We start from the raw sequence: 22,076 nt of genomic DNA, 5'->3' as shown, positions 1-22,076 counted from the left end.
TATCTAATCTTCTCCAGATTCATGCATAGCATTATTTCTTATAGCCAGTGTGAGACAGAAGGAGGTGTAGACTCCTTCCATTTAAGTGTGACACCTCGTCGAGCCAGTAACAAAGCAAAAGCCAGAACCCTGAGTTTAGCTTTGGGCAAATCCAAGTCTGGAGCAATTCCAAAAATGGGAGTCAGAGGATTTGGCTCAATTTGGTGACAAATGGTCACTATGGACATTATTAAATGCACATTATTTGGAAAACTGAGGTCCAAAAATTACCTAAAGAGGGACACGACCAATACATGTGATAGAGTGAAGCAGGTGCATTTTTACATTTGTCACAAGTGGGATCAACTTCAGGATACATTCGAGCCAGTTTAGTTTTGGATATATGGGTGCGATGCACTACTTTGAATTGCAAAAGTGCATGTCGGGAACACAAGGACGAAGAGTGAATCCGATCAAGTACTGAGTCCCATATATCATCAGTAAAAGTGTAATTTAGGTCTTGTTCCCAAGTCGTTTTTATAACCGCCATTGAGGAGCAGTGTAGTCTGGAAATAAGGTTGTATACTGTAGGTTAGATATGGTACCTTTAACTGTGGGGTTAACAGAGAGAGGATTGGCTTGAGGCTTCAGAGGGAACTGAGGTGTAACACCCTGTATGTAATTCCTAACTTGTAAAAATCTAAAAAAAAAAAAAAAAAAAAAAGGGTTTTGGCAATACCAAAGTCTTCTGTCAGAAAAACAAGTAAAATGATTACCAGAATAAAGGTCTTCGAAGCATCTCAAACCTTTCTTGTGTCAGATTTTAAATGTGCTATCAACCATAGAAGGGACAAATAAATGGTTGGCTGACGAGCCCTTCCTAAACCCGCTGCTGTCCTGCAGGGAGGCGGTGCTGGTCCGGAGCCTGCGCAGACTCAGGGAGCAGATCGTCCGAGCAAACCTGCTGGTGCAGGAAGCCTGCTTCATCTCCGAGGAGCTGGAGCGCCACACGGAGTACCGGGTCACCCTGCAGATCCCGGCCGACAACCTCAACGCCAACCGCAAGGTCCCACGCAGAGCCCAGCCGCCGCTTTCACTGCACACATCTACACCTACAGCCTAATGAACGTGTGTTTATATAGTTTTATTTGGATCCCCATCAGCTACAGCAAAACTGCAGCTATTCTTCCTGGGGTCCGACACATAATACACAGCACATTACAACAACAAATTAAAAGCAAACATAAAGAGGTAGCATATTAAAAAAAGAAAGGAAAAACAGAAAAATAAAAAGTCATTCCGTTTAACATTTAGATATAAAAATTCATACATTTTATAACATCAACAAATTCAAACAATGTATAGTTATCATAGTTTGCACCAATAACCATTTTTAATAAACATTAATTTATTTATATTATATATATATATATATATATATATATATATATATATATATATATATATATATATATATATGTGTGTGTACACATACCCATATACTATCTACATTATTTATTTATTTAATAATAATTAAATGTTTTATAGTTTTATATGCATCTATTCAAGAGATGTTTCTTTACTAACAATTTGAATTCTTTTATGTTAATAGTTTAAAGAGTTTGGGAAGTGGCTTCCATGCAGACGTAGCTCTGAACATCCACCCTTCTCTTACCATAGTTTGTTTTTATTTCTGGCAGTGAAAAGTTCTCTCTGAGAGACGTCTCGTGCTGTAGCTACGATTTTATGAACCATAACATAATTTTTTGTATAGAACTTGCAGGGTTTTTGATATGGATACATTTGTTACAAATATTAATATTAAACGTGTGTGTTTGTGTGTGTTTGTCTGCAGAGAGACGCCGTCCTCAGTGAACCCGCCATCCAGGTGCGCCGGCGCTGTCGAGGGAAACAGATCTGGAGTCTGGAGAAGACGGAGAACCGGCTGGTGGACATGAGGGAGCTGTACCAGGAGTGGCAGGACTATCACCTCCATCACCAGGACGACCCTGTGAGAGAACGGCTCCGCTCATCCAATCACACGCTGCATATTTACTAGGGATGCAACGGTTCTCGGTATAAAACCGAACCGCTCGGTTCTCCCTCCACGGTTCAATATGCCCATGTGTGCCGCGGATTTTCGGTTTTGTCATTAATTTTGCATTAATGCTTTACAATCCGCGTGTTTGTGCCTGTCAGCTGCTGCAGAAAATCTCCTTGAGTCAGTGTTGTAGCTTAGCCCACTCCCCCTCACACAGAGCAGACACGGAGCGGGACAGTTGAGAAAAAAAGTTGGAAGAAGCGCCGGCTTCATTCAAATCTCCGGTGGCATCATTTTGGTTTTGTTGTTGATTACAACAACGATGGAGTGAAAATAGTTAACAGAGCTTTTATTGTCTGTAATCATTGCTGAGACCGGCTAGTGGAAGATCAGAGTCTTCGCCTGGTGAGTGAAACGTTACACTGACCAGCAGAGACGGCTCTGATCGGGCCGGTTTATTTACAGGAAGGAAATAAACAGCTTTACAGTCATAAACAAAGGCAGACTCCAACTCTAACGTCTCGGGCAAACTCCCCCAACAATTAAATTATAACACCTGAAGAAGAACTCGGGGTTCAGCCCCCCCCCCCATCACGTGCAGTCCGGTGACCGGCAGAGAGATGAGAAAATTCAGGCTGATCTCCCCAACTTCATAACTCTCCCATATCAGGGAGATTTTGTAATATTGTAATAATTATAATTATATTAATTTACAATATTTTCACGGAGGGAAAGCGGTTCACTCCCCCGCGTCGTCCATATATTTCTGATAATGTACCTCGTCGGGCATTAGCCCTTACGTATTTAGTAGTGTATACCTAAGTTATTGGACTGAGTTGTCAAGATTAAGAGGCTGTTGACTATAAAGAATTATAGTAATTTACGTTTTGAAAAGTGACAAGAGAAATAAACAGATAATTTTGGAAAAATAAAGCTCTCTCATGCACATAAAGCCTGATTTATGGTTCCGCGTTACACCAACGCAGAGCCTACGGCGCAGGGTACGCGGCGACGCACACCGTACGCCGTAGGCTCTGTGCGATTTAACGCAGAACCATAATTCAGGCTTAACACAAACCAAACTGAAACCGAACCGTGGGCTACCTGAACCGTTGCACCCCTAGTATTTACGCGTATCAGGGGTTTTAAACCCTCCCCTCCTTCTTTTCCAGGTGATGCGCTCGTATTTCCGCCGGGCGGATCCGTTCTTCGACGAGCAGGAAAACCACACGCTGATCGGAGTGGCCAACGTCTTCCTGTCGTGTCTGTTCTACGATGTGAAGCTGCAGTACGCCGTCCCCATCATCAACCAGAAGGGAGAGGTGAGTCCGGCTGACGGCTGGGTGGGTGCTGTACGGTGAGGATGGTGATAACAGACCCCCCCCCCTGTGCTCAGGTGGCTGGACGGCTGCACGTGGAGGTGGTCCGGGTCGGGGGGGCTCTAGAGGACAGCATGGCCGGAGGAGACGAACCCGACAACAACCAGGACTCCGACGTGGAGGATCGTAAACTGGTCTGCATGGTAGGAGACACGGTCGTCATGGAGCTGGGGAATGTGTGCGGAGAGGAAATCCACTCAGAACATTCGTGTTTTTAGATTTGTGGTTATTATCTGATTTGTGCGTAGTGATTTTATGCTTGTGGGGTTCTCTCAGATATACAGGACTGTCTCAGAAAATTAGAATATTGTGATAAAGTTCTTTATTTTCTGTAATGCAATTAAAAAAAAAACAACAGTTTAAGATTCCCAGAATATTCTAATTTTTTGAGATAGGTTATTTGAGTTTTCTTAAGCTGTAAACCATGATCAGCAATATTAAAATAATAAAAGGCTTGCAATATTTCAGTTGATTTGCAATGAATCCAGAATGTATGACATTTTTGTTTTTGTAATTGCATTACAGAAAATCACAATATTCTAATTTTCTGAGACAGTCCTGTAAGTCGCTTAGGATAGAAGTGTCTGTTAAATGACAGAAGTAGTAGTAGTACTTGATTTGTGCGTATTTTTAGATTTCTGCGTGCGTAACTTGCTCAAAGTTACGGACATAACGATCATTACGAATTCAAAAAGCCTCCTACACACACAAAACTGTAGATATGCACATATGACTTATAGAAGCCTCAGAGACTCACATGGTGCGTTTAAAGGGGACCTATTATGAAAACCAGGTTTTCTCTTGCTTTAACATATATAAAGAGGTCTCCCTTCAGCCTGCCAACTCAGAGAAGGAGGAAAGCAACCAGATTCTGCAGTGTCTGTACAGCCGCCCGGATGAATCTTCCAGTGTCATGTGACTTTTACGAGCCGTTCAGAAGCAGATTTCAGTGTTGTGATTTCTTTACAGTTAACATGATTCATTTGTCTTGTAACATAAGAAATGAAATGATGAGGAATCGGAGTAAATAACTGTGGTGTACCTGTTTAGAATTCAATTAAATCTTCCTGTGTGAATTAGTGTGAAGACGAGGTGACCCGTTCCCTCTTCAGGGAACTAAAGGCTGATTTATGTTTCCGCGTTACACCAACGCGTCGATTTAACGCAGAACCGTAAATCAGGCTTTAAGATCCGTTTACAGCGTGTAACTGCATTAAGAGCGTCTGACTATCACGTGGAGCTGCGTGACATCGGACGCTCTCTGTCCACACTGAAACCGTTAAACTCGCGGCCAGTTAGGACAGTCCAATACAAAAAAATAAAGCAATGGATTTTATTTTGTCACTGAAGTTCGATCGCATCGCATGAGACACGGTTTAATAGTGTAAGCAGCCGCTGTTCTTCTGCCCGGAGAGGCTTTGTGTCCTCCCCTGCTACACGTCATTCAGGCAGCCAATCAGCACAGAGCCTCATTATCATAGCCCCGCCCCTCAGAATCCAGCATAGAGAAGGAGGTTAGAAACGTTAAAACTACAGACATGGTCCACAGGCTGAATTTCTGATTTCTGTAGAAAAAACAAGCTTTTGATTGTTTTTAAGACATTCAAGGCCTGTTTAAAATATACATTAAATGCCATAATAGGAGACGGCTGGATCACCTGAATTTTCATCTGAGTCAATTGTTTTTTCCCTCGCATGCACAAATGTAATAATACGCACAAATCTGATAATACGCACACACAAATGTTTTGAGGGGATTTTCTCTCCATAAATGTGGTTTTGAGGTTCTGAGTTATGTTACATGATTCAGTTTGAACCGTTGACGTGTTTCTCGTGCAGATTAAGATCCTGCAGGCCACCGGTCTCCCTCAGTTCCTGTCCAACTTCGTGTTCTGCCAGTACTCGTTCTGGGACCAGCCGGAGCCGTTCATCGTGGCCCCCGAGGTGGACCCGTGCTCGTCCTCGCCCGGCACCAAGGACCCGCACTGCATGGTGGTGTTTGACAGCTGTAAGGTGAAAATGGGAGGGAGGGGCTGCCACGGCAACGGTGAGACGCTGGTCTGCGGGAGCAGGGGGGTGAAAGTGACCGTCTCCGTGTCTCTGTCCTGCAGGAGCTGGCCGTGTCGGTGTCGGAGGATTTCATCGAGTACCTGACGGAGGGAGCCGTGGCCATCGAGGTGTACGGACACCGGCAGGCCGACGCCGGCAGGAACCCGGCGCTGTGGGACCTGAGCATCATCCAGGCCAAGACGCGTACACTGCGGGACAGGTACCAGTACCGGCCCGCGCCGCGCTCGTTCACACGCCACTACGGGAGGCATCAGGTAGTCAAGGATGCTGTTTCTGCAGGTGGAGCGAGGTCACGCGGCGCCTGGAGCTGTGGATTCAGATACTGGAGATAAACGAGAACGGAGACTTCGTCCCCGTGGAAGTGGTTCCAGCTAAAGACGTTCCGACTGGGGGAATCTTCCAGCTACGGCAGGTTTGTTAACCCTTTCTGAAACTACCATAGAACAAGTCCGCCTAAGCATATTCCTACATGTTTATTTTTTTATTTGTTATTTTTATTTTATTAGTTTGCACACAATAAAAGTAACACTTGCAATCAAAATAGTAAAACAAATGTGACAGGAGAGGTCAAAAAGCCAACAGGTTTATGCAGCGAAACCTCCCCTCAATTTAGGAAGTAAAACAGTAATTACAAAAAAAACAAAAACACAACAAGACGAAGACTATAAACAAAAAACAAAGAAGGTTTCACTACATACAGTAGTTAAAGATCATCAACACACAAAAAATAAACAAAAACAACAAAAAAAAAAAATCAACAAAGAAAACTTTAAATCGGAATTAAATGAGATGATACATTTCTTTTAAAAAATCTCTAGAGAAGCAGAGCTTTTGATAATGTGAGATTTGGAGTTCCATATCTGTCACCGCGATATATGAGGGAAAACTGGCCGTGTTTGGTTTTATAAAAAGGAAGATGAAGATGATTAACCTGTCTGGTATTATATGAATGTATTTGAGAATTATTTTTGAAAAAATTACTAAACGATAGTGGTAAAGAAAAAGGCAAAAACATATTTTTGTATAAAAACACACATATCTGATGAATATTTATGTCATATACTGAAAGAATTTTGAGTTTTCTGAACAAAGGAGTAGAGTAGAGAATATGATGTTTGCATGCTATACTGCTATTTTATGGAGTATTTTTATTTGCCAAGCATCGAAACAACCCATATCAGCCAAACTTTAATAATCTGTATGTTACAAGTCCATTCTAACTAAATAAATTGCTAAAAAGTGCAAATAACTACCATCTGTTTAGTTTTTACATAAGAAAACAGCTGTGCTCCATACAATACAGTCATAAACTCAACATAATCAAACACCTAACCTCAAATAATAGACATAAATACCAGATGTGAAACATCTCAGACCAAAATTGAACCAAAGAGCAGCTCAGAAACATGTGAGTAGTTTACTGTGATCTGTTGACATCGATCGCAAAGAGGAGGCGCCGTTTGGAACATTTTGGCAAGCCGAGCTTTAGTTTAGTGGACTTGAGGAAGGATTTGGCCGTGAATGAAGCCGTGCCCCTGCACAAGTTGAAGATTTGTGCACTTTTTTTTTTAACCCTTTCAGACCTACCATGGAACAAGTCCGCCTAAGCATATTTTTACATTTCTGCATGCTATACTGCCATTTTATGGTGTATTTATATTTGCTATGCATAAAAAAAACCCATATAAGGCAATCTTTAATAATCTGGATGTTACAAGTTCATACTAACTAAATAAATTGCTAAAAAGTGCAAATAACTACCAAAAAAAATGTAAATGGTTTTTTAATTTTATTTTTCTAAATACAGAAATCCCACAGCTAGATCCCTCAAAACTGTCAATGGAAAAAAGTAACACAGAAGCCTTTCAACCCCAGGAAATGTATTTGTAATGAATTTATACTTTAGTTTTTGAGATATATCATTTTTTTATACCACGGTCTGTGTGAATACTTGATTCTGATTGGCTGGCAGCTGTCCATTAAAAGTGATAACCTACACCTAGAAAACAAATTCTGTCAAATTGCCTGATAACTTTAATATCATTGCGCTGGATTCAGAGAAGAAGAGCCGGCTACTGCAGGACGGCGACAAGAGTGATTTTGTCATTTCTTTTAATTTATTTGGTGAATTTAACAATTTTGATGACTGGGATGCAGAAGAGTAGAGAAAAGAAAAATGAAAAGAAACCAGAGAAACGGCACAAGGAGGTGACACCAGAGGAACTAGACGAGAGATTAAATAGTCCGCTCAGCAGTGGCTTGTTATAAAACTAATGATTTTAACTAAAAACAGATTTAAAGCATTAATAACTGATTTAATATTTATGTTTTTTGGTAAGTGACCATGGTATAAGCGGATAATGCCCTTCGAGGTGACATTAATATTTATGTTAATGGCCACCTCGTCGGGCATTATCCCTTACATATATCCGGTGCTGAAATCAGCTATATATATGTAGATCTATAAATAACCCACAATGTCAATTATGGAGATTTCCGATTTCCGATTTTCTTTTTACTGGATTATTATTTTCCAAATGTTTTAATGGATTCAAACTCTGGGACACTAAACACAGGATATGGAAGTGAAACTCTTCCTGTTTAACATGCAGAAAGAATTATTGCTCCGTTTTATTTGGTTGTAATTGTACATACATATCGAAAATCAATATGCAAATGGGAGCGCCGGCGCTCCAGCCGATCATAATGGGTTAAACGCAGTGGGGGGTTCAGATCCCAGCTGGAACGAACACCTCTGACTGTTTCGTCCCCTCCCTCACCTCTTCTCCTCCAGGGCCAGTCCAGGCGGATCCAGGTGGACGTCCGCTCGGTCCAGGACTCGGGTACGATGCCGCTGATATCGGAGATCGTGCTGGCGGTCTCGGTCGGCTGTGTGGAGATCAGAAACACGGCGGGGAACCAGGAGGGAGACGAGATGGACAGCTATCAGGTACGCCGGCTCGGGCCCAATTCCAATACACCCCCTACTTTTCTTCACTAGCCCTACAAGTGCCCTACAGATTTTAGGGCACCTGAAATCTTCCCAGGGGCCTGTCCCAATACTCCCACTACTCCTACTTTCAGCACCACCCCTAAAATCAGGAAGCTGAGAGCCAAAAGCTGTTTTAATTTCAGGTGTAGCTGTTAATATGCCACTTTATTAAGTTTTAATATTTTTTCAGGCGTAAAAGTAACCGTTAAGATCCCCAACCTGGGCTCAGTTTATCCAAATAACGCCTGTTAAGAAATTTGACCCGATGTTTTCGGCGATGATAAGAGCCGCCGGCTCGGAGCAGCAGCAGCCGGAGTACAGACGTGATCGCCAGTTCTACCTGCGCCGTCGTCCCGGGGAGAAACCTGCAGCTCTGTGGAGAATTACCGCTGGCTGAAATAAATCATTTAGGAAGATAAATGTTGGTTTAATAGATTAAATCTAACAGTTGTAGCTACGCCTGTTAAGAAACGCAGTAGCCTACGGCGTACGGTGCGCGTCGCTGCGTAACCTACGCCGTAACCTACGTCGTAGGCTCTGCGTTGGTGTAACGCGGGACCATAAATCAGCCTTTATTCTGGCGAGGTTGCAACAACGGGCAAACTAGTGATTATGTACATTCACTGAGTGACTATTATGAAAGTAAAATATATATTTCTCGCTAGAAATGTAATCAAAACGCATTTTTATGCAGAAACTAACTCAAAATATTGATTTTATTCACTAAAAAATAAGAAATGTCCGCCATGTTGTTTTTTTTTGATTCAGTCCGCAAATGACGACGAAAAGCATTCTGGGAAATTTTTCTGGCCCTAGACCAAACTAGTGAGGATCGGAAATCCTTACATCCGTAGGGACACTACACTAGTTTTCTTCACTCCCCCTAGATGGAAAAAGGAATTGGGACACCACTACCCTCACGGGAACGTGCAAAATGTAGGGGTAGGGATGAAAACGAGGGGTAGTGGTAGTATTGGGACAGGGCCTCGGTCTCAGGTGAGCGTGGGTCTCAGGTGAAGGTGAAGTGTCTGACTGGGCGGTTTGTCCGGCAGGAGAGAGACCTGGAGCGTCTGCGGCGTCAGTGGTTGTCTGCTCTTACCAAGAGGCAGGAATACCTGGACCAGCACCTGCAGAGCCTCGTCAGCAAAGCAGGTGAGATAAACACACACACACACAAGAGGAGGGAGCGTGTTCAGGGGAATCAGGAAAGCCTTTTTTTTTAAAAAACAATATTTTTTATTAATTTTTCACTTACAAATAAAGAATGGATACATATTATGATCCACTGAAATAACAAGCAAAACAGGCAAACAAACAAAAAAAAAAACACCAGCTCAGATCCATATGGATAATACCCTGGGTTACAGTAACAATGTACAGTATGACCAGTCAAGAAAATCCCTGCAACATGATATAAAAGGGTTAAAATCTTTAAAAAAAATCATGAATATTTGATATCAATACTTAGGTCAGATATTGGTGAAAGAAATTAGCTCAATTAAAGTAGAATATAATATTAATGTATAATATGTTTTATACTTACCTTATGAAAAGCACATTTTTTGCGCTAAAGGGTCAAAGTGTGAGTATTTGACACTGCACCAAAAATAATAATGCATGAAAATAAATGTTGCTACTCATCATTGACATATCCCAGGCTGTAATAATCCAAAACAAAAAAATCTACTTTGCATGTAGTATATAAATTAATTTTTTCTGTTTTTTTTTCATCTAAAAACACGGTGGCATCGTGACAAAAACCTGGCATTTAAAGGGTTAAATCTTTAAAAAATCATGAACATTTGATATCAATACTTAGGTCAGATATTGGTGAAAGAAATTAGCTCAATTAAAGTAGAATATAATATTAATGTATAATGTGTTTTATAGCTACCTTATGAAAAGCGCATTTTTTGCGCTAAATTGTCAAAGTGTAACAATTATTCTAACTGTCCCGGAGGGTTAAAGACATCAGGCTCTACATAGTTCAAGTAGGGCTGCCAAACTTTATAGAATTGGTCTGTTTTTTAGTGTAATGTACATGTAAGCTACTCTAATGGCACTAGATCAAACACCACTCTTTGCCAGCCTTTAACAGTTGGTACTTTTTCATTGATCCACTGCAATAAAATGTTCTTCCTCGCTGCATAAGTAAGAATAAAATCCAGCCTCCGATTATGTTTTGATGTTAAGTTTTGTGTTGAGACGCCCAATACGAGAGATACAGGGTCAATCCCCATATTTAAGTCCAATATCTTTTCTATTTCAGATAGCACATTAGACCAATACATTTGCAGTTTACAACATAAACTCTGAACTTTATTTATTTATATAGCACTTTTCATGCAGCTGGAGTGCAACACAAAGTGATTTACATTGATACATAAAAAAAACAATCTCCCTTGACCCCCCCCCCACTCCCCGTGAGGAGAACACTGGAGCTGAGAACTAAGAAACAAGAAAATAAGATATGAACAGAACCAAAAGGAGTGTAAAACATATTAAAAACAGCATAAATGAATGTTAATATAAAAGATAACTTATGGGCACTAAGACAGTAGAAGCAACATTAAAAAATAAATAAGTAAATAAGTAATAAAATAAATAAGTAATTAATGAAAGCTTTAAGAGGAACTTAAGAGGAATAAAATGACAAAGGAAATTAAAACATTAGTAAGTAGTGCTAAACAAGTAAAAGGAGACTCAGTTAAAAGCTAATTTAAAAAGGTGAGTCTTTAGCCGACCTTTAAACGCATGGACAGTCTCTGCGGCCCTGAGGCCCCCCGGCTCCCCGGCAGGCTGTTCCACAGGCCTGGGCCATAAAAGTGAAATGAAGCTTCACCAAAGGTTTTGGTTCTAACTTTGGGAACAGATAAAAGACCAGTACCGGAGGATCTCACACGACCAACATGACCAAAAACGATGAGTTAGGGTACCAGTTTCTATCTGGCATCTAAGGCCCGTGGGTGAGAAAGTAGGACTGAGTTCAGCCGTTTTGACGTGTGCTTGTGTCTACAGAGAAGACGGAGGACGACATGGAGAGGGAGGCCCAGCTGCTGGAGTGGCGTCTGACTCTGACGGAGGAGAGGAACGCCGTCATGGTGCCCTCTGCTGGCAGCGGCATTCCCGGCGCTCCGGCTGAATGGTATGAGTCACGCTGGGACTGAAGGACGCCGTTGTCCAAACATGGAAGCACAAACATCCCAGCGAGCGTGTGCAGGGATGTTTTCATCCCCGCTGCAAGCCAAGCAGGACTAATATGGAAAATGTTTAAAAAACAAAACATTTACTCTGGTTTTTATCCGTCTTGGACCGATATGAAGCCAAGATATTTGTGTCAGCGTTATTTCATCTGTTAATATGCATTTAATACATTTATTTATTTGATCTTGAACAAGAGCAGATTGTAATACAGTTCAGTTTGTTGAGGAAAGATTGACAGAGGATCTTAGTTTTTGTAAACAAATGCTTAAGGAGGAATAATGTAAACGTCAGATGCTCCTCAGATGAAAACGTGTAGAGAATTTTGAAAAGTAAAGTCCATCTAACGACCCTGACGACCCCGCGCTGCTTCACTCTCAGATGGATTCGTACTAATCAATGAAACGGAGCAGTTTAAACGTCCCGCCATCGAGGGTCCGCTAGGTTTCACATCAAGAAAACAACTTATAAACAACATTTTCCCAACTTTAAATTTGGTGACTTTTCCTGAAGTGATAAAACTACAACGTCCAACTCTGTCAGGGCAGACAGGGTCGGATCGGGTGTCTATATGCGCAATTTTAACTCTCCAATTAGCAAAATACTGGATACAAACACATACACACGTTTCATTATGAAGACATGACAAGTCAAGATATTTTTTATAGTAATGCCTGTTTATTACAACATTGTTCACACACAAATGATCTTACATGAATCAAATCAGCCTGTTACTAAGAGCGACTTATACTGTATATTAGTGACATAGGGGCCTAACTCAACTGACATTATATAGTGTGTGATTCATTCCAGTTCTACACAAAACAAAATCGCCCCATAAGTTAACACATTAACAACATGCTTATGCATATAAGGTCTAATCAAATTATAGAGGCCAAATAAATGAAAACGAAAAATATGTGCCTGGACTGCCTCAGGGCGGGGCCCCGCGGCTGCTTGAGACCCGGTCGGATCAGTGATTTTTGTAACAAATTTATCAAACGAGCCTTTCAGAGAGGCAAACTCTTCCATTTTCTTTAGTTTTTTTTCTTTTTTCATTCCCTGATGGAAATTTCCTGAATCTGTCTCGTTCTCTCGACATTGTGTGACAGTTTGTTCCAACTCCACCCGTCTGGATCAGAGCAGCTTGTGTCTGCGCTTGGTCTGATCAGTTGTATTGAACAACAGACATCACTCAGCGACATCACTCAGCAAGCACATCATTGCACATATATTTATTGATATGCACAGATTAGTTCACATTTAGGTCTGTGATGGAACGTGACTATTTATTTATAAGGGAAATAATGAAAAAAAGAAAAAAAAAAAAAATGGCCCAAGGCGCGAGGCCCCGTGCGGTCGCACGGTTCGCACACCCCTTGCGGTGGCCCTGCCTGATACAACCTGCCCCAAAGAGATCTCGAGCCGATGTGCTTCCTTGAGTTAGAGCAGCAAACCCAGCCGGCTGGAACAGGAAGTGAACTCTCCAGAGAAGGTTGTGGGCGACAAGCGAGACAAGCGAGCCACTTATTCATCAGATCTAATGCATTTATTAATAATGATATTGACCTCTATTACACTAAAGAAAAACATTACAGATGTGTGGTAATAAAAAGTAGAGTCCACTGACTCATTTCAGCCTTTCTACACAATGAGAGGGATTATCAGATGTTCATAAAGTTGTTTCTTCACACAAAATACAGTTTGAATTGATGCAATTAAATGGTTTTATTTTGGAGATTTAGTGGAGGCGGCTCGTTTTCTACCCTCATGACAAACGCTAGGTTCAAACAAAATGATGATGATAGATATCTCGAGTTCTACCCTTTTTTTTTTTAAAGAGGGTCAGATTAATTTTTTTAGCCAGTGAGCACAGATACATCGGATAATGCGATGATGATCTAACATAACGATCTAATGCCTTCACCAATAATGATTTTGACCTCCTATTACACTAAAGAAAAGCAGTGCAGGTCTGTGGTAATAAAAAAGTAAAAAAGTAATACAAACAGGTGAAAAAAAAAAAAACAGTGTCCGAAAAGGAAAAGGTAGAAGTAAAACGTATTTAACCCTGCCCCTTTGTTACCTCTATTATAAATTAAACATAAATATTAATAATAAATAGCTGCTAATTTACCTATTAGGCTACCTAACAAACAAAATCTTTCCTTAACATAACTCCTCCTCAATCAAATAACTTCCCAGAACTTCCTTTTTGTACCGTTTTTTAAATTGATTTATATTTGTACATTGCTTCATCCATCACCCAGTTTTTTAAAGAGATTTTTATTTGCCTCAGTTTCTGATCTTGGGTGTAAAGGTCATGTGTGTCTGTTCACAGGTCTCCTCTGCCGGGCATGGAGACGCACATTCCTGTCCTCTTCCTGGACCTGAAACGTAGGGATCTATTGATCTATGATGATCAAGCACGTATAAGATCACATGTCTTTATCTACTAGGATCATCTCATGTGTGTGTGTTTCCCTCTCAGCTGACGACCTCAGCTCTCAGGACCAGTTTGAGGTTCCCGAGACGGGAGGTTGGGACGCCACGCTGAGCGGCGAGGACGAGGACGACTTCTTTGACCTGCAGATCGTCAAACACTACGACGGAGAGGTGAACGTCAGACCATGATGATGATGATGATGATGATTAGGGCTGGGGATTGATTCAAATGTCAAGATTCGATTCAGATTCTTAAGATTCAGAATCGATTATCACGCTTTGATTCGATTCCGATATTGATTTGGGTTAGTGTTATTAAAACAGTTTTTTCAGCTGTTGCATGAATTATATGACTGTAGTTCTGCAACATATTAATACTAGTATTATATTGAGATTCAACAGCAAGTATTGCAGCTAATGATGCTGTAAGGACCAATCAGCTCCCAGAATGCTGATAGAACTGCTTTCAGAAACATCGAATTATCAAACAGATCCAGGGCAAACAGAGACGGATGAAATCGCTTTTAGTTTTTCCATTTATGAGAATTAGGTTTTTAGCATTTTATGCAAATGTAACCCCAAGACAGAATATAAAGCAAAGAAATATAGACAATTTATGCAATTATAACTGAAAACTTTAATGTTTTCATACCTTTAAACTAGGGCTGGGGATCCATTCAAATGTCAAGAATCGATTTGATTCCGATTCTTAAGATTCAGAATTGATTATCAAGATTTGATTCGATCCGATTCCGATATTGATTTGGGTTAGTGTTATTAAAACTGTTTTTTGAGCTGTTGCATGAATTATATGACTGTATTTCTGCAACATATTAATACTAGTATTATATTGAGATTAAACAGCAAGTATTGCAGCTAATGATGCTGTAAGGACCAATCAGCTCCCAGAATGCTGATAGAACTGCTTTCAGAAACATCGTGTTGGTCAGAATTACCAAACAGATCCAGGGAGGAAACAGAGACGTATGAAATGAAATGAAAATGTATGTTTTCCATTTATGATAATTTGGTTTTTAGAATTTTATGCAAATGTAACCCCAAGACAGAATATAATAATAATTTCAATTTATATAGCGCTTTTCACCTGAAGCGACAGATCTCAGAGCGCTTTACAAAGAAGACTAAAAACGAGACTAAGAAACTAAGACAAAGCCTAGCTACTAAGTAAGATAAAAAGTTGTGGGAAGCAAAAAAAATAAAAATATTTGAATAAAAGGGGTCAAGGGAAGAGTTCAGGGGAAAGCCTGCTTGTAGAAGAGCGTTTTAAGGCCCGTATATAAAGCAATATATAATAAATATTATATAAAGCACAGAAATATAGACAATTTATGCAATTATAACTGAAAACTTTAATGTTTTCATACCTTTAAACATATTTAAAGGCAAAAACATTAGTTATTCTCGTCCAACAAAACATCCTTTTTTTGGGCATAAACAAAAAAATACCAAAAGTTGTAATGTAATGATGAAAAAATTCGATCTTAAGACATACAAATCGATTTTTAGGAATTAATGAGAATCGATTTCGAATCGGAAAATCGATCTTTTCAACACAGGCCTGATGATGATGATGATGATGATGATGATGATGATGATGATGATGATGCCGTCACAGCCGTGTGGTAACCGTGGTAACTGTGCTCTCCGGGTGCAGGTGAGGGCCGAGGCGTCCTGGGACTCCACGGTGCACGACTGCCCCCAGCTGAGCCGCGGCGGCGCGTGGCCGGAGCACCGCGTGTACCTGACGGTGCGCGTGGTGGTGCAGCTCAGCCACCCGGCCGACATGCAGCTGGTGCTGAGGAAGAGGATCTGCGTCAATGTCAACCCCGGCCGCCAGGGCTTCGCCCACAACCTGCTGAAGAGGATGTCGGCGCGCAGCAGCATCCCGGGCTGCGGCGTCACCTTCGAGACGGTGTCCAACATCCCCGGGGTGAGTCTCCAGAGCAGAACCGGGCCCTTCAGTTTAGTTTAGTTTATTAAGAATCCCCATTAGCTGGTACCGTAGTAACCAACTAGTCTTCCTGGGGTCCACAAGAACAACAACAAAAATATAAAACAGTCAATCCCATCCAGGGCTGTACAGTGCGACAGTTTTCATCGCATTTGCGAATAAAAATCATCCGGTGCGAAGAGAAATATGTATCCACTCGCATTTGTGCGAGTGAGTTACGCTGGGGTCATGTTAAAAAGTGTGAAAATCAATATGAATGTCTCTTGACCTACATCAGCCTTTCTCGTCAAAAAAATTACCTATTCTGACATTTCATATATAAATACCGTATTTTCGCGACCATACAGCCGGGGCGCCGTGTGGAAAGGCTATTAATACTATTAATACATCCATGATCCGACCGTGCGTGGCGACTGCGCCTCGACCCGCGGACCAAAATCTGACTCCGCTCAGAAGAAACTAGTACCGCTTTGCGGTCCTGATCCCGGGACTCTTGGGGGGTTTTGAGCTCTGAACTTTTACTTATGTAAGGCTGGTGTAGAGTTAAGCCTTACCTTATTAAATTAAACCTTTTTCGGGTCGTGAGTAGGATAAACAGAGGACAACTTCTGCTGAGTTCCAGTGTACTTTACTGTCCGCTCAACAGTGTAGGATTTTAGAACATCAACACAGCACCTAGTGCCGTACTGTGGCGTATCACTCCGCCCAATCTAAAACAGACTAATCACTACAGATAAACTGACTAGTGTCATTATAGTCCCTGATTTACATCAGAATATAAAGAATATATTTATAAAATAATGAACCCTGAATTACCAAACCTTAACAAAAATAAATCTTCTCTTACACTTATAAGGTGAGCATAAATCAATCTTTTTTATGATGTAAAATGGTATGTATTTATTTACTTTTATTTATTTATTTAATTTTAGTTGTTAAATTTCTGGAAAATAAAAAAGTCAAATCATACATGAGAGAAACTATTCAGTTTGTGTCTAAATATTTGTACTTGTATGAAACTGAAGATCATAATGCAAACCTGACATTTACTTTTAGTTCAGTTTGTGGAAAATGGTTGGCCTGGCTTTCTCTTTAAAACTTAAACAGTTATAAAGCATTACAAACTGTAACAACAGGGCAAACGTACAGTATTGTTTTGTATTTTGTGTCTTTCAAATAAAAGACCATTTTTTCCAGTCATATGTTCCTCATTCAAGGTTGTTAAAAAAATACTGCTATAAAAATGCTATAATATCGTGTCGTATCGTTATCGTGACCTCAGTATCGTGTATCGTATCGTGAGATTAGTGTATCGTTACACCCCTACTAACTGTCCACCCGGGTGTGCTAGTAAATTTTTATTTGTGCTACTAAAATTTTTAACTTGCTAGCACCAGTGCTACCATTCAAAAAAGTAAGCGTACAGCCCTGCCATCATCAGAGGTGTCAAGTAACAAAGTACAAATACTTTGTTACCTTACTTAAGTAGAAATTTTGCTTATCTATACTTCACTGGAATAATTATTTTTCAGACGTCTTTTTACTTTTACTCCTTACATTTTCACACAATTATCTGTACTTTTTACTCCTTACATTTTAAAAACAGCCTTGTTACTCTATTTCATTTGGGCCTTTAATAAAAACTATCCAGTTAAATTGCTCCATCCGGATAGAGTGAATTTGGTTGTGGTTGTTTCAGATGTTCTTGTCCAGTTTTGTTCTTACATCCGTTCCCTCAGATTCCTGCAACTAAACTTGGATGTACATTCCAATAAAGGTTAGGATAAATGATAACATGAACATGAAGTTTGACTTTTTGCACCATTACAATACTTATAGGCAACTAGTCATCATATCTGCTGCTCTCTGAAACACATGTTAATGCTCAATAGTACACATATATGCTTCTTTAATATATTTACATTATACTAAGATACATTCATTTTCAATGGCTTTTGTCCTTAATGGCTTTTTCCCCCTTACATTACTTTTACTTTTATACTTTAAGTAGTTTTGAAACCAGTACTTTTATACTTGAGTAAAAAACTTGAGTTGATACTTCAACTTCTACAGGAGTATTTTTAAACTCTAGTATCTATACTTCTACCTGAGTAATGAATGTGAATACTGAAGACACCTCTGCTCATCATCCACAATATATAATACATTTACAAAGACAATTATAAAATATCTAACACTTAAGACAAACATTTAATAATTTTTATGAAGCTAAAATTCATTTGCACTAAACAGGAGGCTTTAGGGGCTTTAGGAGCACTAAAAACAAAACGGAACCATTCGACATACAGCCAAGTCAACATTATAATCTAAAATAAGATTTCTTTTCTTCTTTTTAAATACTTGTTTACTTTCTATACAACAGAGATAGTGAGGCAGATTATTCCATAGGGTTATTGCTCTATAGATAAAAGATGGTGATAAGGCATTTGTTCTTGGGTGAGGCAGCTCCAGCTGACCTTTGCTGGACCCTCTAGTGCAGGGATCAGCAACCCGCGGCTCTAGAGCCGCATGTGGCTCCTTAGCGCCGCCCTAGTGGCTCCTGGAGCTTTTTCAAAAATGTTTGACCTTTTTTTCTTCTTTTTTTTTCTTTTTCTTTTCTCTTTTTTTTCCTTTTCTTATTTTTCTTCTTTTTTTCCTCTTTTTTTCTTCCTTTTTCATTTTCCTTTTTAATCTCGACATTTTGACTTTTTTCTCGACATTTTGACTTTTTTCTCGACATTTCGACTTTTTTCTTGACATTTCGACTTTTTCCTCAACATTTCAACTTTTTTCTCGACATTTCGACTTTTTATTGACATTTCGACTTTTTTCTCAACATTTCAACTTTATTCTCAATATTTCGCCATTTGCCTTATACAAGACTTCATTTTTTGCGGCTCCAGACATATTTGTTTTTTGTGTTTTTGGTCCAACATGGCTCTTTCAAACTTTTTGGGTTACCGACCCCTGCTCTAGTGTCATGGTCATGCACAGTACTTCTAAAAACAATATGTTTAAATAAAAAGTCAGGTGTTTTACTGATCAAGACTGACTTAAACATTACAGCTGTGTTTAAAGCTAACCTGTTTACTACTGTCAACCATGAGAGAGAATCATGCATGCGGTTAATATTTGATCGGGTAGAGCAACCCAATACCAGGCGTGCAGCGTTATTTTGGGCAATCTGCAGCTTTCTGAGCTCACCTTTAGCGGCAGATCCCCAGACCACAGAACAATACTCAAGGTGACATAAAACTAAACTCTGCACAATCTGACACAAGAGGGGTCGAGCAACAAAGGAAGCACATTTCCTAGAGATACCAACAGCTCTTCCCATCTTTAAGATGATTTGACTAATATGATTACTAAAAGAAAGTCTGGAGTCCAACATAACACCAAGGAGTTTGACACTCTCCACTTGTTCAACAGTAACATTATTGTTAACGCTGCCGTTCTCAGCAGGACGCCCCGGGCTCGGAGGACCGCGAGATGCTGGCCCGGCTCGCCGCCAGCGCTCACAACAGCCAGTCCGGCGACGACGAGGCGGCCATCGAGAAGTACCTGCGCAGCGTGATGAGCCTGGAGAACATCCTGACCCTGGACCGGCTCAGACAGGTAGAGACCAGGGTTATAATAGTTTAGAATTTTTCATTTTAGTTTAGTTTTATTTCGTTTTGACTTTTTCTCCATCAATTCAGTTAGTTTTAATTTGTTTTTAGTGCGGGTTTGCTAGTTTTTATTAGTTTTTATATTTTCAAAAATGCTTAGTTTTAGTTTAGTTTTATTAGTTTTAGTTTTAGTTTTGACGTCATGGACCATGAGACGTTAAAGTGCCGTAGCTGCCAGTTGGAGATAAACGACCAGAGCGGAATAATTTGATCATACCAAGAGGCTTTTATTGACAGGGACGAAAACGGAAGAAGTTATATCTATGATTTCAGTTAGTTTTCTAAACACGCAATATAGTTTCAGTTAGTTATCGTTTTTGTCTTTTAATATTCGTTTTTATTTAGTTCAGTTAACCAAATAGTTTTTTCAATTTTAGTTTTCGTTATTTTGTTCGTTTTCGTGAATGATAATAACTCTGGTAGAGAGGCCTGCACCCGGACCTGCTGGTGATGGACAGTGTTGGGACTAACGCGTTATTTGGTAACGCGTTACAGTAACGCCGTTAGTTTTGCGGTAACTAATACTCTAACGCATTACTTTTTAAATTCAGTAACGCAATTACCTTTACTAAACGGTGCGTTACTCCGTTATTTCTGCAGATACAGTGAACAAGTGGTCATGAGCCAAGAGAAGGCGAGTTTCACAATGTGGAGATATTGTCATTACAGCAATCCCTGGTTTTTTGCAGGGGTTATGTTCCAAAAAGAACCCGTGCAGAAACATGCAGAAATAATTATTGCTCTATTTTATTTGGTTGCAATTGTACATACGTTCTGAAAATCAATATGCAAACAGGAGCGCCGGCACTCCAGCCGGTCAGAAAGGGTTAAACTATCCTCCCAAACATCATCGGAGATCACCTCCCCCCGAGTCCGTCTCCCTAACTGCGTTCTGGTTTAGATGGAACTGATTTGTGGTCCTGTCCCGGTTTCAGGAGGTGGCGGTGAAGGAGCAGCTGACTGGCCGAGGGAGGAGCAGCAGGCGGAGCCTGAGCTCGCCCTCCGTCAACCGGGTAAAGATCTGTCCATCATTATATTATATTATACTAGAATATTATATTATAGGGATGATGATGATGATGATGATGATAGTAAACGATGCTGTGGTAAGATGTTTCTGTGTCGCCTCGTAGCTGTCGGGGAGCAGGCAGGACCTGTCCACCACCTCGCTGCTGGATGACAAGGTAACACACACACACACACACACACACACACACACACACACACACACACACACACACACACACACACACACACGTCAATGTGACGAGGGGTTGAACCTTTCTGTCTCCTCTCACTGCAAAAACTCAAAATGTTAACAAGGATATTTGTCTTATTTCTAGTTAAAATGTCTCATTTTTAGTCAAAAAAATCTCATTACACTTAAAACAAGACTCATCACTGGGAAAAAACAACAATTTTCACCTGTTTCAAGTGGATTTTCACTTAAAATAAGTAGAAAAATCTGCCAGTGGAACAAGATTTTTTTGCTTGTAATAAGAAGATAAATCTTGTCCCACTGGCAGATTTTTCTACTTATTTCAGGTGAAAATTTACTTGAAACAGGTGAAAATTGTCAAATAACAAGTTATTTTTCTGGTAATGACTCTTACTTTAAGTGTAATGAGATTTTTTGATTAAAAATGAGACATTTTAACTAGAAATAAGACAAATATTGCTGGTAAGATTTAGAGTTTTTGCAGCGCTGGAACCGGCCTGACTCTTGTCTTGTGTCTCAGGGTCGGTGGGAGAGTCAGCAGGACATCTTCATGCCGTCCCAGTTCCACCGGACGCTCCCCCGACCGGCCTCGTCCCCGTCCACCTGCTCGTCCTCCCCCTTCGGCGTGACCCCCCCGGGCCCGGAGGCAGAACAAGGTAAAACCTCCACACTCTCTCTCTCCACGTGTACCGTCTCTTCTCCCCTCTTTCTTTCCATCTGAATTCATCCGTCTGGATCTTCATCACTTCTTCTTCTGGATGATATTCAGACTTTCTCATGTTTCATTTCACACATTATTAAATCCTCCGTCTCTCTTCTGTCTCGGCAGATGTCTTCTTTAAAGTCTCCACATCTGTTCTTTTGTTGTTTTAAGTGGTTTTCATCCCCTCAGTCTGTCTGATCTTGATGAGGGAAATGTACGGTGGCCGACAAGGGCCAAACGCCCTGCAACGGCCTAATGCGTCTCAGTTAAGGAAAACAGCATCAAGTACAGAAACGATTCAAATTCACAAACTCAAAACGAGGTACAAAAAGAGGAACGTGGTGCGAATGAAAAAACCTGCTGCAAAAAACAAAGACAAATGCAGCATCATCAAACGCTGCAAATAG

The 22,076-nt window shown here is 40.4% G+C and overlaps 1 protein-coding gene across 3 annotated transcripts in view; it reads left to right on the top strand.

Annotated features, from left to right (window-relative positions):
* The window catches only part of kif13ba (kinesin family member 13Ba), a 92,897-nt gene that overhangs the window by 61,895 nt on the left and 8,926 nt on the right, over positions 1-22,076 (top strand). For 2 of the 3 annotated variants that reach the window (XM_061747026.1, XM_061747012.1), the window contains exons 19-35: positions 883-1,045; positions 1,835-1,990; positions 3,193-3,342; positions 3,417-3,542; positions 5,239-5,412; positions 5,511-5,668; positions 5,749-5,881; positions 8,264-8,419; positions 9,514-9,613; positions 11,480-11,606; positions 14,004-14,059; positions 14,154-14,278; positions 15,783-16,058; positions 19,539-19,694; positions 20,683-20,760; positions 20,881-20,931; positions 21,487-21,622. In XM_061747026.1, the coding sequence (XP_061603010.1) occupies positions 883-1,045; positions 1,835-1,990; positions 3,193-3,342; positions 3,417-3,542; positions 5,239-5,412; positions 5,511-5,668; positions 5,749-5,881; positions 8,264-8,419; positions 9,514-9,613; positions 11,480-11,606; positions 14,004-14,059; positions 14,154-14,278; positions 15,783-16,058; positions 19,539-19,694; positions 20,683-20,760; positions 20,881-20,931; positions 21,487-21,622 (2,321 nt within the window). The remainder of the gene's footprint in view (positions 1-882; positions 1,046-1,834; positions 1,991-3,192; positions 3,343-3,416; positions 3,543-5,238; positions 5,413-5,510; positions 5,669-5,748; positions 5,882-8,263; positions 8,420-9,513; positions 9,614-11,479; positions 11,607-14,003; positions 14,060-14,153; positions 14,279-15,782; positions 16,059-19,538; positions 19,695-20,682; positions 20,761-20,880; positions 20,932-21,486; positions 21,623-22,076) is intronic. The other variant, XM_061747020.1, reaches the window with a different exon arrangement.

Source organism: Cololabis saira, chromosome 2 (assembly GCF_033807715.1).
Source record: "Cololabis saira isolate AMF1-May2022 chromosome 2, fColSai1.1, whole genome shotgun sequence".
Taxonomy (NCBI): Eukaryota; Metazoa; Chordata; class Actinopteri; order Beloniformes; family Belonidae; genus Cololabis; species Cololabis saira.
Note: the sequence above shows the minus strand (reverse complement) of the source record. Positions and strands in the feature narration are given on the sequence as shown.